Raw genomic sequence first — 16263 nt, 5'->3', positions numbered from 1 at the left:
TCTAGCAGGCTTTTGGGGCCGGAGCGATCTTCCTACGCTCCTGCCCTGTGCAGATCGCCAATAGGAAATAGTTGCCGTGAGTTCCCATAGTCTCTCGAGACTACGGTGGGAGCTCACGGCAGCCATTTCCTATTGGTGATCTACACGGGGCAGGAGCGTAAGAAGATCGCTCCTGCCCCAAAAGCCTGCAAGACCACCAGGTGAGCCTAGGATGCCGGGGGGAAGGCAAACCTATGGGGGTTTATTTCTTTTTTTCCCCTTCCCCCCCAAATATGTGAAATTGCGATTGCTAAAACCGCGAATGGGGAGGGGGAAGTGTACATCAGGCTCATGTATGCATTGTGGAAATCTTGAAAACCCAACTGGGTTGCATGACCCTCAAAGACTGCGGCAGTCCACCCCTGCTCTAAACCCTATGAGGTCAAAATTCAAGCCCGTAGCGGTCAACGTTTTCTTTAAACACTGGCTCAACTAAATTCAGATATTCAGTGCCAGTTTAATTCATTTTCCGCATCCCCCGTCTTCAAAAAAACCCCCAAACCAATCACAGTAGTATACAATCCAAAAATACACGACACGTTACAGTCTTGATTATCCGACCTTTGCTAATCTGACATCATTGCATCGTCAAGAAGCGCGTGGCTTCTCATTCTATTTTCTGAAATAGGACAGAGGGACCTTGCTTTTACTGCAAAACACCACCATTGTAATCTGGGACTCTGCTTGTACTGATGAAATTCTGGAGCACAGCAAGTTTTACTCTCTTTTTCTGCAACATTTGTAATAGGATATGGGCAGGGACCTTTTCCATATGACATCTAAATCCGATTATGGACATTTTGGAAGTCTGGTAGAGGAAATGGTTAGTTTCAAACCAAACAAACATCTGATTTTTTTTGTTTTGAAAATGGCCGTTGAGCTTGGTATATCTATCTTTCAGGACCATTTTGGGGAAATAAAGTCCAAGGGAAAATAACGCACATAAACAAGCTATTAGGATGTAGGAGGGACCAGCATTCTTAGTCAACTAGCCACACAAAGCATCCCAGCAAAGCAAGGAGCCACTGCAGTGGACTTCACAAAGGGCCGGATTTCCCTATAGGCTAACTAGGCTTCAGCCCCTCAAGATCAAGACGAGCCTACATTCAAATTGTTAGCAAAATTAAAATTACACTATTCTTAAAACAGTGAACACAAACACTGAACCGAAAATAAGGAGAAATTCTATGCTTCGGGATCGGAACCGGCTCCAGCCGCAATGGGGCGCCGACTCGGCTTCTCCCTTAATTTTTCTCGCCCTGGGAGGAGGATCGGGAGGGAAAGACGTCAGTCCGGAAACAGCTGGGCAAAGCCCAGCCCCGCGGGGAGAGAGGCAAAACGTGGATCCGTCAGGACAGGGCGGCCCAGACTGGCATCGGGGTTGGGGGTGGAGTAGGGGGTTTCAGTGGAAGGGGGATGGGAGGCAGGCAGGCTGGCATCGGAGGGGGGTGGGGGGGCTTAATCGAAGGTAGGCAGGCAGGATGGCATGGGGGGGTGTTCAATGGAAGGGGGATGGGAGGCAGGCGGGCATCGGAGGGGGGGTGAGGTGAGGAAGGACACACTGGGGGCACTATGGACATAGGAAGGGGCAATGTTGTGTGTTATGTTTGATTAGTTATTGTTACAAGTACTATATATGGTGCTCAGAATAAATGTTCAAATAAGTGTTCGACATTTTTTTATTTATTATCCGTGTCACATTTTTTATAAAGGTTAGTACCAATAACAACATGTTTCATTTAACATATTGATATATATCACAGTAATGATGTATTTTATTATCTCTTATGTAATTTACAAACTTAAAAATGGGAGGTGAAAGGGCCTCATAAGTGGAATAGCCTAGGGCCTCTTTTCATCTAAATCTGGCCCCGACTTCACATAAAAGATCCTAGGTACACATCTCACCATTACTCTCTTCCATTGTATGAGCAGCCCTCTAAAACCATTATATCATATCGATAAAACAAAAATTACATAACCATAGCAAGCATTATACCAAGCAAGTCAGTGCAAAATTAATGTGTACTTCATCCAGCCAACCAGTCACTGAAGTTGGGATCCAAGTTCCCTTGGTTATATTAATTATGGGCTCCTTTTACAAAGGTGCGCTAGCGTTTTTTGCCCGCGGTAGCTGAAAAACTACCGCCTGCTCAAGAGGAGGCGGTAGCGGCTAGCGCACGTGGCATTTTAGCGTGCGCTATTCTGCGCTTTAAGGCCCTAACGCGCCTTCGTAAAAGGAGCCCTATATTTAAAATTTTTGGAAAAGCAAGATTTTAATCAGATAGTCTTTGTCTAAGAATATTAGATTCAAAGCGTCTTATGAAACCTATATATATATATTTTTTTTACAACTGTAATACAGTTAAAAATTTTAAATCAATATTTCTTACCCAATAATAAGGAACCCTTGGTAGAGAGGAACTGAAGCAAAGTAAAATACTGAAGAAAAAACAGCCTGTAATAAAAAAAAGAAATGGATAAAAGTGAGTAGATTATTTATTTATTTATTTTTAGTGCTAGGAGACCAAATTTTGTATCCCGCAGCACAAGGACGGAACATGCCTTGTGCTAATAAGGAAAACCCCCTCCCCACAATGGGGTCCTTTTACTAAGGTGTGGTAACCGTTTTCACGCCCATTATATCCTAAACGCTAAAACGGCTACCACATTTTAGTAAAAGGCCTACTATATTTGCTGTCTGGCTATGTGACTCGTATTCGGTTTTACACCATGTTTCTTCACCTCTATATAGGAGCCCATTTATTTCAATTTGACTCCTTGAGGAAGAATGGATTTTAAGATTTAGCTACGGCATATGGGAAGTAAACTCCAGGATGATGCGGTAACCAAGAGGTTCATCTCTGGTAGTTTCAAGCTGAAATAGAGGGTGAGACAGAAGGTTGAGATGTCCTTCAGTGAAGGGAAAGATAGACTGAGCAACTTTCTAGTGTAGCTGATCAAAATGACCCTAGTACTGGGTTCACAAGTATTCCTTTGTATTTGGAAGGGGGCTTCATGGGTGGCTTTGATTCCTCCTGGAGCCTGCAGTGGAGCCAGCTGGATATGAGGATACACCTAGAGCTCGGCAGGAGCACAAAGAGCCGTAGAGAAGGATCACATTTCTTGCAAGCCCAATGTATAAACATAGCTCCAAAGGGTGGACAATACTGCACAGGTCCATTTCAAAATCACCAATTGGTTGGTAATCTTGAAGTACTGGTTTAAAAATAAAAATTAAAAAGGTGTACGGGTCTGGTGGTTTACCTGACAGCAGTGCCCCACACCCCTTGGAAAGCATGAGTTAAGAGTTCCGAGGATAATGTCTGCTCTCTATTTCTTTATTTAAAAAAATTTCTAACTTGCCTAAACCAAAGCGGTTTACAAAAATACAAACACAGTCATGAAGTAACTAACAAACATATCTGAAGCATCTTCAATCCAGACCCTAAGTCAAGCAAGAGAAAGGTGCTCTCAATAGTTTCTTACATTTTTGAACATCAGAAAGCAACCTCAGCTGTCCGGTTAAATTATTCCATAATAAAGATCCTACAGCCATTTCCTACCTCAGCTATGGAACCGACTCACTAATGACCTTCTGCTGAGCAGAAAAGACCTTCCTCTTCCGCCAATTGGGCCATTAAAAACTGCCTCCTCAATATACTTCTCCTAGTACTCTTTGCTATGACCACTCTGGTCTCTAGAATAAGCTCCGTTATTGTCTACTGTAACCTATTTGTTGTCACGACTAGTCTGTTTTCAAACGATTGTGAATGTCTACTTGTAACCTGTTCTGAGCTTCTGGGAGAACGGGATAGAAATTGAAAGAAATAAACTGATATTATAGATGTTCTCACATTGGCATAGACACAGGGGTGCTGACGAGGCAGCAGTCACAATAGAGAATGACACGGGGACAAATTTTTCCCTGTCCCCGTGGGAACTCATTTTCCCATACCATCCCCGCGAGTTCTTTTCCTGTTCATACCCCATTCCTGCAAGTTTTGGTCCTCATCTGCACAAGCCTAGAACATTTTAAAATCCTAAGTGTTTGAGGCTTGTGCGGTTAAGGCAGAGTTTACAGCGACAAAACTCGCGGGGACGGGATGGAGAAATTGAGTTCCTGCGGGAACGAGGACATATTTGTCCCCGTATCATTCTCTAATTCTCAACCCCAAATGTGTGTGTGTGTGCGGGGACGGGGACACATTTGTCCCCGTGTAATTCTCTAATTCAGGCCTTAACTAGGACCATCACTGTGATGACTAGATGCTTGGTGGTGCGGAAGGGAATGCTAATCCAAAAAGAAAACAATGCCTTAGATTTAACATTTTAAATTGATTTGATAAACCACAAATACAAATATACCTAAGAGATCTACAACCTAAAAAAGTTAAAATGGGAAGAAAAGGAACATGAGGAATACCTATAGTGCAATCATAAAATTATTTAAGAACTTTATCATTATGACTATGGCATTAATATTGCAGAAGGTTAGACAAACCAAGAGAAAGATCTCCACAATTCAAGCAGAACTGAACAAACCATAGTGGGAGTTATGCAGTAAGGTTGGCGTGCAGTTTATTCATAAATCATAAAAGTCCGTGCTGTGGCACACCAATCTTACTACGTTTGTTCATTAATATTGCAGAAACCATAATATTATTTTACATTAGATTTTGAAGTTCAAGAGAAATTGACAGGGGGGTGGGTTAATGTTTCTGAAGAGATCCCAGTAATGCAATGTAAGTGGTGAAGCACATCGATTCCTGTGAAACGAAGCAAACCAGCCCTGAACTTCTGCAGCCCTTCAGATGCTAAAACTGAATTGAGAGAAAAGGACCGTGTGTGTTTGTGTTTGTATATGTTGGAAACCTCAGCTCTTCGCTTAGCTGAGCAGCCCTGACAGATGCTTCTGCAAAGGGTTCGGGAGGTCACCACGGTAAAAAAGAGATGGAAAAGGTCCAAATTTCTGCAGGTCTGCTGAAGTCTGCCATTCTATTTCATTCTTTCTGTCCCAGTTATACCTTTCCTTGATTTAGGTTCATAAGGCTGCAATTTCTGGCCTACATGTTGTGAAGGTCATTTGAAGGTTATTTGTATACCACTAATATATAAGTGATTTACAGTCAATAGTGATCAAGTACGATAAAGGGCTCATTCTGTATAGGACGCTGGTCTCGGTGGCTGCCTAAGAAGCGGCTGAGAACCGTGTACTGGCGTCCTAAACGGAATCGCGTCTGCCCTAACCTGTGCCCATGTAACCGATGCCGGTTATAGATCGTGCCTTAGCCTGATCACAAAGATAGGTGGCTCAGCCGCCTAACTTTGCTGAGGGATCCCTTGCCATCAGCTGATCGTGGCAAGGGAGTCCCAATCAGCTGTGGCAGAGGTCTCCACTCCCTTCTGCCACAGCTCCTCGTGAACTGCCAACCCCCCCTCCCAAAGTGAAGAGGAGCAGGAGGGATGCCCACTCCCTCCTGCCGCTGGCCTTCCCAAACCCCCGACCCCCCCAAGCGAAGAGTGGCAAGAGGGATGCCACTAATCTCTCCTCAGAATAGCCTATATTAAAAAAAAGTTCATTATACAAACTCATGTAACTGATCAACCTAATATTCAGAGAACCCATTCCATCCATAATGCACAGACCTCCAACACCACACACTCAAAACAGCTAGCAGAGTTAAAATGATGCCTGATGTCGAACAGCCAAGGACATTCACATTCTGTGCAGGATTCCCAACTGGCTCCCTCTATTCCGCACAGGGCGATCCATTCCTGATTTTATCCCATGCTTCTTGCTGGAACTTGTAAGTCCCAGTTCCCTTCTCATTTTAAAGTTTCTTTCTTTTTTATTTCAAATTAACAAAATAGAAATTGCACAAAAATGTTACATGAAACATGAAACAAAAAAATCTTCAAATACTTAGAATCCTAAGGCAGATCAACCCTCCCCCTCCCCCCCACAATACAACTGCCATTAATAAAAGCCTCCCTTATAGAGATAACACCTTCAATAGAAACAATTACCACAATATACAATACAAACAAAGAACCCATTTGAATCCTGCTCCCTATTCACAAACAACTCCCTACATATCTTCAAACTTTCAATTGTGACTCAAACACATCATCTTAACTATTCTTACCTAAAAGAAAATTTTCCAATTGAGTGGCTTCCAAAAAGGCATGCTTAATTCTCTTATAACCAATTAAACATTTACAGAAGAACCTCAAAAAGAAAAGTTGACTCCAGGGCTAAGACCCTGACTCTCAACTGGAGAAAACTTCCCCTGTGGTCCTAGGGAGCCTTAGAGACATAGGGATAAATATCCCACAGAACACCTCACTCTTGATGTGAAAATATGCCTTCAATATCACTAATATTCAGCTTGGTAGGAAACAATTATGTCAGAAGAGGACTCTAAAATGTTCAACTAATCAGGACTTACAGGAATCGCTCTGTCATCAAAACATGGCTCATTCTGATTTTCCCAAATCTTTGAAGGTAAAAACACGGTGTATTCTAGAAATAATAAGCCTATCAACCAAAGTAAAATGCAGCACATCAGAAAACTATGTCCTTAATAACTCAGAGGAACTAATCTAATCTTAGAAAATTTTTAACAGAGTTTTCACTCTTGATCTATTTTCAGTCCACTCTAATTGGCAATGTAGAGTGAGATTGTGTAATATTAGCCATATTTACAGCTTGTAAGATTCCAACCTGAGATTCAAGCTTAGTAATATAGATTTCAATGTGAATAAGCTTAAGAACAGCCTTACTGGGTCAGCCAAATGATCCATTAAGCCCAGTAGCCCGTTCTCATGGTGGCCAATCCAGGTCACTAGTACCTGGCTAAAACCTAAAGAGTAGCAACATTCCATGCTACCGATCCAGGGCAAGTAGTGGCTTTCCCCATGTCTTCATAACAGACTATAGATTTTTCCTCCAGGAATTTGTCCAAACCTTTCTTAAAACCAGCTACGCTATCCGCTTTTACCAGAACCTCTGGCAACGCGTTCCAGAGCTTAACGATCCTCCGAGTGAAAAAAATATTTCCTCCTATTAAGTTTTAAAAGCTTTTTTTCCTGATCTTCAAATTCAGCCAGTGTCTCCTTTATAAAGAGAGAATGTACCCAACTGGAATCCAAAACCTTAAAGCAACGTCTCTAATCCAGTCTTCCAAACATATAGTAACAAAGGGTCAAATTGACCTGGCTGGCCCAACGACTGATAACGCCAACTGGATAGTGCCATGGAATAGCTTCATATTTATTACAGTATTTGTAATACACCCATACCTAAGCGGAGTTCAAGAAAAAAATACGCAACTACACTTCCCCCTCCCCATTCGCGGTTTCGGCAATCGCGATTTCACATATTCACAATTTTTGGGGGAGGGGGAAAAAAGGAAAAACCCCCCAGAGTTTAGCCTTCCCACCGGCGTCCCGGCCTTACCTGGTGGTCTAGCGGGTTTTCGGGGCAGGAGCAATCTTCCTACGCTCCTGCCCCGTGTAGATCGCCAATAGGAAATGGCTGTGGGGAGTTCCCGTCGTAGTCTCAAGAGACTACGGGAACTCATGGCAGCCATTTCCTATTGGCGATCTGCACGGGGCAGGAGCGTAGGAAGATCGCTCCTGCCCCGAAAGCCCGCTAGACCACCAGGTAAGGCCCCGAAAGCCCGCTAGACCACCAGGTAAGGCCGGGATGAAGGCAGGGTTGGGTCAGAGCCAGACCAGAAGATATTTGCGGTCCAGCTCTGCTCCTATCCCCCGCGAATCCGGAGGGAGAAGTGTACATTAAGTGTACATTAAAAACATGAGGTAATTCATTTGATAGTACTAAAACATATAACATTTAAAGGCCCAGATTCTATAAAAGATGCCCAAAGTTAGGTACCTAGATAAATGCGCCTAGTCAATCCAGACACCTAACTTAATTATTTAATAGGCTTAATTGGCACCATTAATAAGTTTAATTGGCTTGATAATTATCTTAAATTATAATTAATTGGGTAGTAGGTGCCTACCAATTTCAGGTAGACACCTAGAGCAAGGCACCTACCAGAAAGTTGGCATGGTTAAAGGCAAATCTTGGGCATGTTTTCCGGACTTAGGCACCGTTATCTGACAACATGAAACTGAAACTAAGCCCACCCAGAATCACCGACACTCAAAATATACTACTTAACAGCCCCACTGAAAATGGAATCAGAACCGAGAATCCTAGGGATTATATTCGGCCTATCCTGGGAGGCACAAACACCAATAATTAACCCAAAAACATTCACAACATTGAGAAAAGAGACGAATTCAGCATTGTTTCAAAATTTTTTTAAAAAAATTTTTAGATCTTGGTTCAGTCACTGACACTATCCCAATTAGATTATTGCAATGGTCTTTATGTAGGATGCAAAGAAAATATATGGAAAAAAAAAAAAAAATACCACTACAAACCATTCAAAATGTTGCAGCAAGACTTAGGGGTCCTTTTACTAAGGCACGCTGTTTTTAGCACGCGCTAAACGCTAATGTGTCCATTATATTCTTTGGATGCGTATGCTAAAACGGCTAGCACGCCGTAGTCAAAGGACCTCTTATTTTCTTAGCAACTAAATATCACAAAGTGAGACCCTAACACCTTGAACTACATCATAGGAATAACTCTGTGGAACAAGTTAACTGGACCACAAAGAGCTCTCACTGATATTCTGAAGATCAAGAAAACGCTTAAGATTATACTCTTTATAGAAGCATGGTAATGAATGATGATTCTCGTTTACTCTGGTAAAGTAGATTTAGCACTATGAATGTGAGCTCATAGGGGAGGACGGTTGCTTCAAAACACTATTCCAGGGGTAGGGAACTCCGGTCCTCGAGAGCCGTATTCCAGTCGGGTTTTCAGGATTTCCCCAATGAATATGCATTGAAAGCAGTGCATGCAAATAGATCTCATGCATATTCATTGGGGAAATCCTAAAAACCTGACTGGAATACGGCTCTCGAGGACCGGCGTTCCCTACCCCTGCACTATTCGGTACTGCACCCACCTACCTTCTGAAACACTTTATTCTCCAAAACAAACTCCGCCTCTCAAGCAGAACACTATTATTCGCCTCTCAAGCAGAACACTATTATTCGCCTTTCCGAATCCCAAAGGATGGCAATTCGAAAGATTCCCCGACAAGACACGTTCCTTCCAAGCAGGAAGGTGGAACAATACTTATTCCTTAACTCATCGTCATACCAATCATTCAGATCATCACTGAAAACCCATTTATTTGATAAATTCGTTTAAACTTCCTCAAACGATTTCCTCTGCGTCTACTTGCATGCTCCTGCCTTCTGATATATATATATAATTATGTATACTCCTACTTCACGCTCTTGATGTAACTTTGCTGCATTCCTGCAGCCTCCCTTGTTGTAAACCATCTTGAACTGAAAGGTATGACAGGATATAAATAAAGCTATTATTATTAAATAAATGCCACACATGCTAGCATTTTATAAAGACGATCAACTGCCTACTTTACTTTATGAAATAAACAATCTACTCAGGTGCCTGGCACCCTCCTCTCCCCTCCCCCTCGCTCCTTCTGAGCCCCGCCCGCACTCACCCTTCCCCCCCCAAATACCTCTGTAAATCTTTGCCAGCACGTGTGCAGCAGCGTCGAGTTTTCCCCATGACCCGGAAGCGATTCAGAGGGGAACCGTGCTGGCGCAAGCAACAGGCAGGAGAAGTTGCTCAGGCTGGTGAAAATCTACACACGTACAGGGGGAGGAGAGGGATGGCGTGAGCATGGCGGAGAGGTGATGGCGCCTGGGACAGTCTGTCTCCCCTTACTATGCCACTGCCTCTGCAGACCCCTACTCATGCCAACCTGTTATAAAATTAGCCTCTATGAATCCATGCATGCTCCTATCAATGCACAGACCTAAATCCCAGGGTGCAGGGTCACCCAATGGGTTTATCATGCATATACTACGTCAAGAATAAGCCTCACTCTTGAGCCTAGGTTCATATTAGGTAAATCTTAATCTTTCTCACTTGCTTTCTCTCTCTCTGTCGAACAAAAATACTGTTATACTTTTGGCACAATTGTCCAAACTTTCACAAGTGTTCATTTATTCATCTTATCGTAGGTGGCAACCTTGGTACAAACTCCCGTCTACGTTTCTGTTTACTTTATGTGACATTGTGTTGAGAAGAAAGAATTTCCTTCTGCTGACCTTATTAGTCACCACCTGACGTTTTCTGTCAGCACGTCAATTGTACGGTTTCCTTCTGTTTACAAAAGTCGTCTATTTGTAGAACCTTAATATGAATGTTAAGGAGAAGCAGTGTGTTAAGGCTTTGTTTATTGGTGTTATTTTGTAATCACACACATGTAAATGAATAAAAATAGTTTAGTGCTTTTTAAACATTGTGTGCGATCATTTCTTCCATCCTTGAGTGTGAGAGAATAAAAATGGCTAATGGATGTGATGCAAATATCAAGCTACTCCCTGTTCCTTTCAGTACTGGAGTGATTTCTACCATAGAGACGGCTTGTACTTTTTAAATGCCGGCTTTTGCACTGTTTTTCAAATTGAATGTACAGTGGTGCCTCACACAACGAACTTAATTGGTTCCAGTAGCAAGTTTGTTATGCGAAAAGTTCGTTATGTGAAACGCGTTTTCCCATAACAATACATGTTAAAAAAAATAATTCGTTCTGTAGCATAAAATATGCTAAGATGACATAAAAAAAGATAAATTTTTTGTTATTATTTTTATTTAGATACATCTAAAAACATAATTGTTTTTTAAAACAACACACATTTTTTAAATTTAAAGACAGACTAAGTAGAGTCTAATTTTACAGTGAGAGAGGGCAGAGTCTCAGCGGCAAAAACTGGGACTTAACTGTTCATTTTTTTTTTTTTCTAGCATCGGGGAAGCGGCGAGAGTAGCTCCGCCCCCCCAACGCATTAGCAGTAGGCGCCGGGCCCCTGCGAGCCGACGGTCCGCCACTGCACAGGGAGCCAGGCGGAGAGAGGGCAGTTAAGCGCAGTGCCTGCGCGGAAGGATGCAGCTCGGGCGACTTCGTTGTGTGAAACGAAGTTCGTTGTAGGAAGCAAGACATGAAGTTCGTTGTGCGCAGCGTTCGCTGTGCGAGGCGTTCGTTATGCGAGGCACCACTGTACATTCATTCTATTGGACTGGCTGAAAACTAAGAAATGGAAAGTCCTGATCTTTCAAAAGTACTGTAAAGCATATAAAACCCAATACTCAGCCAAAATCAATTAGTAACTTTTAAGGCGTTAAACAGCTTTGATTTGATTGTTAATACTTGATATACTGCTCAAATCAAAGTGCTAGAGTGGTTTACAATACTAAAACATCACATAATACAATAAAATTATCAGAAAAAAAGAAAAAAATACTACAAAATTATCATCCATAAAAACAGAAACTTGCAAGTATATAATCCCCCATATTAATAACCCTGTTATTACAATATTACCATTCATACCCCCCTCGATCAAAGAAGTAAAACGGAAAAATCTACACGATGGCCTCCTAGCCACTCAAGCCACAAAACTAGATAAACAGATCTCTAACCTACTGATAACCACCCCAGACTACAAGATATTCAGAAAAGAATTAAAAATCACACTCTTCAAGAAATTCCTGAAACAATCCTGACATGTTCCACTCTTTACAACCCTCACAATGACGAAAGAGCTACTCTCAACAACTCTAGAAAGGACAAATGTTCTACCTTTGTACAACCTTAAAATAAAAACAAAACAAAAAAACCCCACAAACAATCTTCCTTAGTTTCCCTTTCTTGCTAAATCTCTACCTACTCCCCCCCTCTTTTTACCACTCAAATACTGACAAATGTTCTTCTCCTTATAACTCTTGAAATAACTAATGATCTACACTTTTTAACGTTAGTATTGACAAATGTTCTTCCATTGTAACCCCCCTTTCATAAATCTTTTGTAATCCGCCTTGAACCGCAAGGTAATGGCGGAATAGAAGTCTCCAATGTAATGTAATGTAATATTCAATACATATTAGTTTAATGTGAATATATTACCCTGGTTGATGACATATCTTCACACCAATCTGAGTCAAATTACACATCGAAGCTCTTAATAAAGAGCCATGTTTTTAATCATGTCCAAAAATTCACATAGCTTTGCATCGATTGTATTTCAGATGGCAGTCTATTCAAACTTGACCCTGCATAACAAAATGCCCTTTTTCTGTTTTAAGTCCATTATTCTAATTTGTATTTTATCTGTATCCCATGTATTAGCTCACCTTGTTGTGAACCGCCTAGAACTTTTTTGGTATGGCGGTACATAAGAATAAAATTATATAATAGGAATGGGTGGGAAGGATGGGAGATAAGAATATATCATTTGTACTATTGATGATTATTAAGTGACTAGTCTTTAAGCCCGTTACATTAATGGGTGCTAGAATAGAGTGTCTGTCTGTCTGTGTTTCTTTATCTCTCTCTCCTTGGCCGCTGTCTGTGTCCTTCTGTCTCCCCCCACCCCAAGCAAAGCTGTCTGCCCCCAGCAAACACCTCCCACCCAAAGCAGCTCCTTTTCCCTCTCCCTATCTCTCCATGGCCCCTTCTGTCTCCCCCCAGCACACCCCTCCCCTAAAGCAGCCCCCTTTCCTTCTCCCTGTCTCTCCATGGCCCCTTCTGTCTTCCCCCCAGAGTAAAACTGTCTGACCCCAGCACACCTCCCCCCAAAGCAGCCCCTTTTCCCTCTCCCCATCTCTCCATGGCCCCTTCTGTCTCCCCCAGCACACCCCTCCCCCAAAGCATCCCCCTTTCCTTCTCCCTGTCTCTCCATGGCCCCTTCTGTCTTCCCCCCCAGAGTAAAACTGTCTGTCCCCAGCACACCTCCCCCCCAAAGCAGCCCCCTTTCCCTCTCCCTATCTCTCCATGGCCCCTTTCCCTCTCCCTCTGGCCCCCTGAATTAATCCCCCTGCTTACCATCCCTCCATCCCGGCGTCTTCCGGCCTGCTCCTCTTCAGGCCGCGATCGTGGTGGCCGGCCCCAGCGAACTTCGCAGGCCGCTCCCTAACCCGGAAGCACGCTCCCCCCCCCCCCCCAACGCAATCCCGTGCTTCAGAGGGAACGTGCCACCGAGGCCGGAAGGCGGCCTGCGAGGCCCGCCAAAGCCAGCCACGATCGCAGGCTGTCCGAAGAGGAGGATCAGCGGCAGTGGCAGCAGCGTTGAGCGAGGGCGGGCGGTATGGTCCAGATTGCTTTGGGTTGGTGAGGTGAGGGCGGGAGGTCTGTTAAGCTTCCTTCGGGTTGGTGAGGGCGGGAGGAGGGGTGTGACCAGAGTGATCATTGGCCGGGTTCTGAAATGGAACACGGCCACGGATCACACACCACGGCCGCAGTAATCACGCTTTTTTAAAAGCGCATGTGCCACTAACCTTTTATTATGTAGGATATACTTATTGTTAATCTGTGTTAACATATTGACACACTTATTGTAAGTTTGAAAATGAATAAAGATTTTACAAAAAAAAAAAAGAATAAAATTATTATTATTTTTCATGTTTTTAATCATTTTCACTTTATCCAAAGATGATAATTAAAGAAAAAAAACCCCAAAAAACGTAATTGCTTATATTTCATCAACATTTGATAACTACTTTGGAACATTCCACTACAAAGCTTTAAGGGCTCCTTTTATGAAGCCACGCTAGCGGGGATAGCGCTCGACTTTTCATCACTCGCTAACCCCTGCGCTGGCCAAAAACTACCGCCTGCTCAATAGGAGGCGGTAGTGTCTAGCGTAGCCGGCAGTTTAACGTGCACTATTACGCGCGTTAAACCGCTAGCGCAGCATGATAAAAGGAGACCTAAATGCCAAGCATGAGACTTTAATTAATGCCTAATCTGGGCACCAGCCCTGGAGCAGCGGATTAGCCGAATGGCTAGTTTATGTTTATTAAAAACTTTCTATACCGCATAACAGCCTAAAAAAGGAGCCAAGCGGTGTGCAATATAATACATATTCAATATGAAAGGAACTCCATTTAAAAAATAAGATAGAAAAGAGTAAAAGCAAAAGTAAAAATGTTTTTTTGTTTTGGTTTTCTTCCTTGGCCTAAGAATCTGGGTCCTTGTAACTCAGAGCAAGTCTCATAATCCTCCATTGCCCCAGATACAAAATAAGTACCTGTATGTTGGGAAAATTTGGGTTGGGAAGATTTTTATGTATTTGAGCATTTGTACTCTTCCCTTTTGGGGTTTTCACATTAGGATTTGTAAGAACATAAGAATAGCCTTACTGGGTCAGACTAATGGTCCATCAAGCCCAGTAGCCCGTTCTCACGGTGGCCAATCCAGATCATTGGACCTGGCCAAAACCCAAGGAGTAGCAACATTCCATTATCTCAGAGTAAGCAAGATTCCGGAACCCCCAAATAGTAGCAACATTCCATGCAGAATCCCCAAAGAGTAGCAACAGTCTAGAACCCCTATGAACTTTTCCTCTAAACCTTTCTTAAAACCAGCTACGCTAGCCACTCTTACCACAACCTCTGGCAATGTAATATGTAAACCGCTTTGAATGTAATCATAGAAACGCTGTATATCAAATCCTGTCCCCTTTCCAATGCTCTTCATTTTCTAAATACAATAATGAACCCCTCATATGATTCTCACTTGCTTCCTTTGTTGAAGCTGAAGATGAAGAAGCCAATAAATTCATTTTAAATTTTTTTGGGTTACAGAAAGATCCTCTTAATTTTTCACATTGGAGGAATCAACTTCATCATTTAATTTTATTTGAAGTTAGGGATGTTTGTAAGTTTCCAAGACATACACGTTTCTTTTTGAAAATTTGGGACCCATATATTCAAAATCTTTCCTCTAGAGTACGAGGTATGATTATTAATATTTTACATTGAAGCTTTGAAAACATTTATAGCATCACAGTACCTGGTAATATGTGTCATCTTCCATTCGGGGGGGGGGGGGGGGGAGAGAACTGGGGAGTGCAGGGGTAGGATGGAATAGGTCATATAGAAATGTATATTGAAGGAATGATAGAAATATGTATGTTTATTTCATAATTTTTTATAATTTGATTAATTACTTCAATACAATGTGAATAGGAGGGGGAAGGGAGGTGGGGGAGTAGGGGGGTTGATGTGGGTCATATGGAAATATATTTTGGAGGAATGATAGAGATATGTATGGAAATATCATAATTGTGAATCTATTTGAAATGAAAATCTATTTGTATTATATTATATTTCCTTCAATAAAATGTTATAAATTAAGAGCTCCTTTTACGAAGGCGCATTAACGGTTTAACGCATGTAATAGCGCACGCTAAACCGCCGGCCGCGCTAGCCGCTACCGCCTCTTCTTGAGCAGGCAGTAGTTTTTTGGTTAGCGCGGGAGTTAGCGCGTGATTAAAAGTCACACGCTTAAGCCGTTAATGCGGCTTCATAAAAGGAGCCCTAAATCTTTTTTAAGTCCAAAGTCTAACTAAATTTACTGCACACCTTTTCAAATAATCTACAGCGTCACAAAAGTTCAGAATTTCACTTGGCTTGATGCTCAGTCCAAGAATGGCCAGAATTGTCCCAAGGAGATGTCAAATTACCTGCATCGTGCTGATACACAAGCTCCTGTGGATCACAAACTGACTGAGGGCCGCTGATCTTTTGTAGCTGTTTCTTCCGTGGACCATCAATAATCTGCCCAGGTGTTTAAATTGGGTGATGGAGAAATCGGCAGCCAGGGACGCTTGTTTCCCTTCCTAAAAAAACGGAATGCATCAAAAACACAAAGGAAGAGAGGAAGGCCGCCCTTGCTATGTGCCAGTGATTGGAGATCACTTCTTTACAGTTGGTTCTGACTAGGGTTATCATATGGGTCCAGGAAAAAGGAGGACGGATGGAGGGTTTCAATGGAAATAAAACCCGGATACCTCAACCCGTCCTCTTTTTTTCTGGAGTCATATGGTTAATCCAAGTTCTGAAGACCCTCAGCCAGCTGGGGTTACAGGACACGTGCAATGAATATGCCTGAGAGATTCACGTGCAAATCTCTTTCATGTACATTCATTTATTAGCAATACGAACCCTGAACCATATTAATACTAGAAGAAACACTATATTTTTCAGAAGTTGCCCCAATCCTCTGGAACTCGGCACCAAATGCACTAAGAGAG

The 16263-nt window shown here is 42.5% G+C and overlaps 1 protein-coding gene across 3 annotated transcripts in view; it reads right to left on the bottom strand.

Moving 5' to 3' along the window:
* ATP9A (ATPase phospholipid transporting 9A (putative)) overlaps window positions 1-16263 on the bottom strand; it is a 175085-nt gene that overhangs the window by 15482 nt on the left and 143340 nt on the right. For all 3 annotated transcript variants that reach the window (XM_033914695.1, XM_033914696.1, XM_033914694.1), the window contains exons 23-24: window positions 15694-15849; window positions 2433-2497 (exon numbers count right to left, since the gene is read on the bottom strand). In XM_033914695.1, coding sequence (XP_033770586.1) covers window positions 2433-2497; window positions 15694-15849 — 221 coding nt within the window. The remainder of the gene's footprint in view (window positions 1-2432; window positions 2498-15693; window positions 15850-16263) is intronic.

The sequence above is a fragment of the Geotrypetes seraphini genome, chromosome 11 (assembly GCF_902459505.1).
Source record: "Geotrypetes seraphini chromosome 11, aGeoSer1.1, whole genome shotgun sequence".
Taxonomy (NCBI): Eukaryota; Metazoa; Chordata; class Amphibia; order Gymnophiona; family Dermophiidae; genus Geotrypetes; species Geotrypetes seraphini.
The sequence above is the reverse complement of the archived record's forward strand: the minus strand, read 5'-3'. Positions and strand labels throughout refer to the sequence as shown.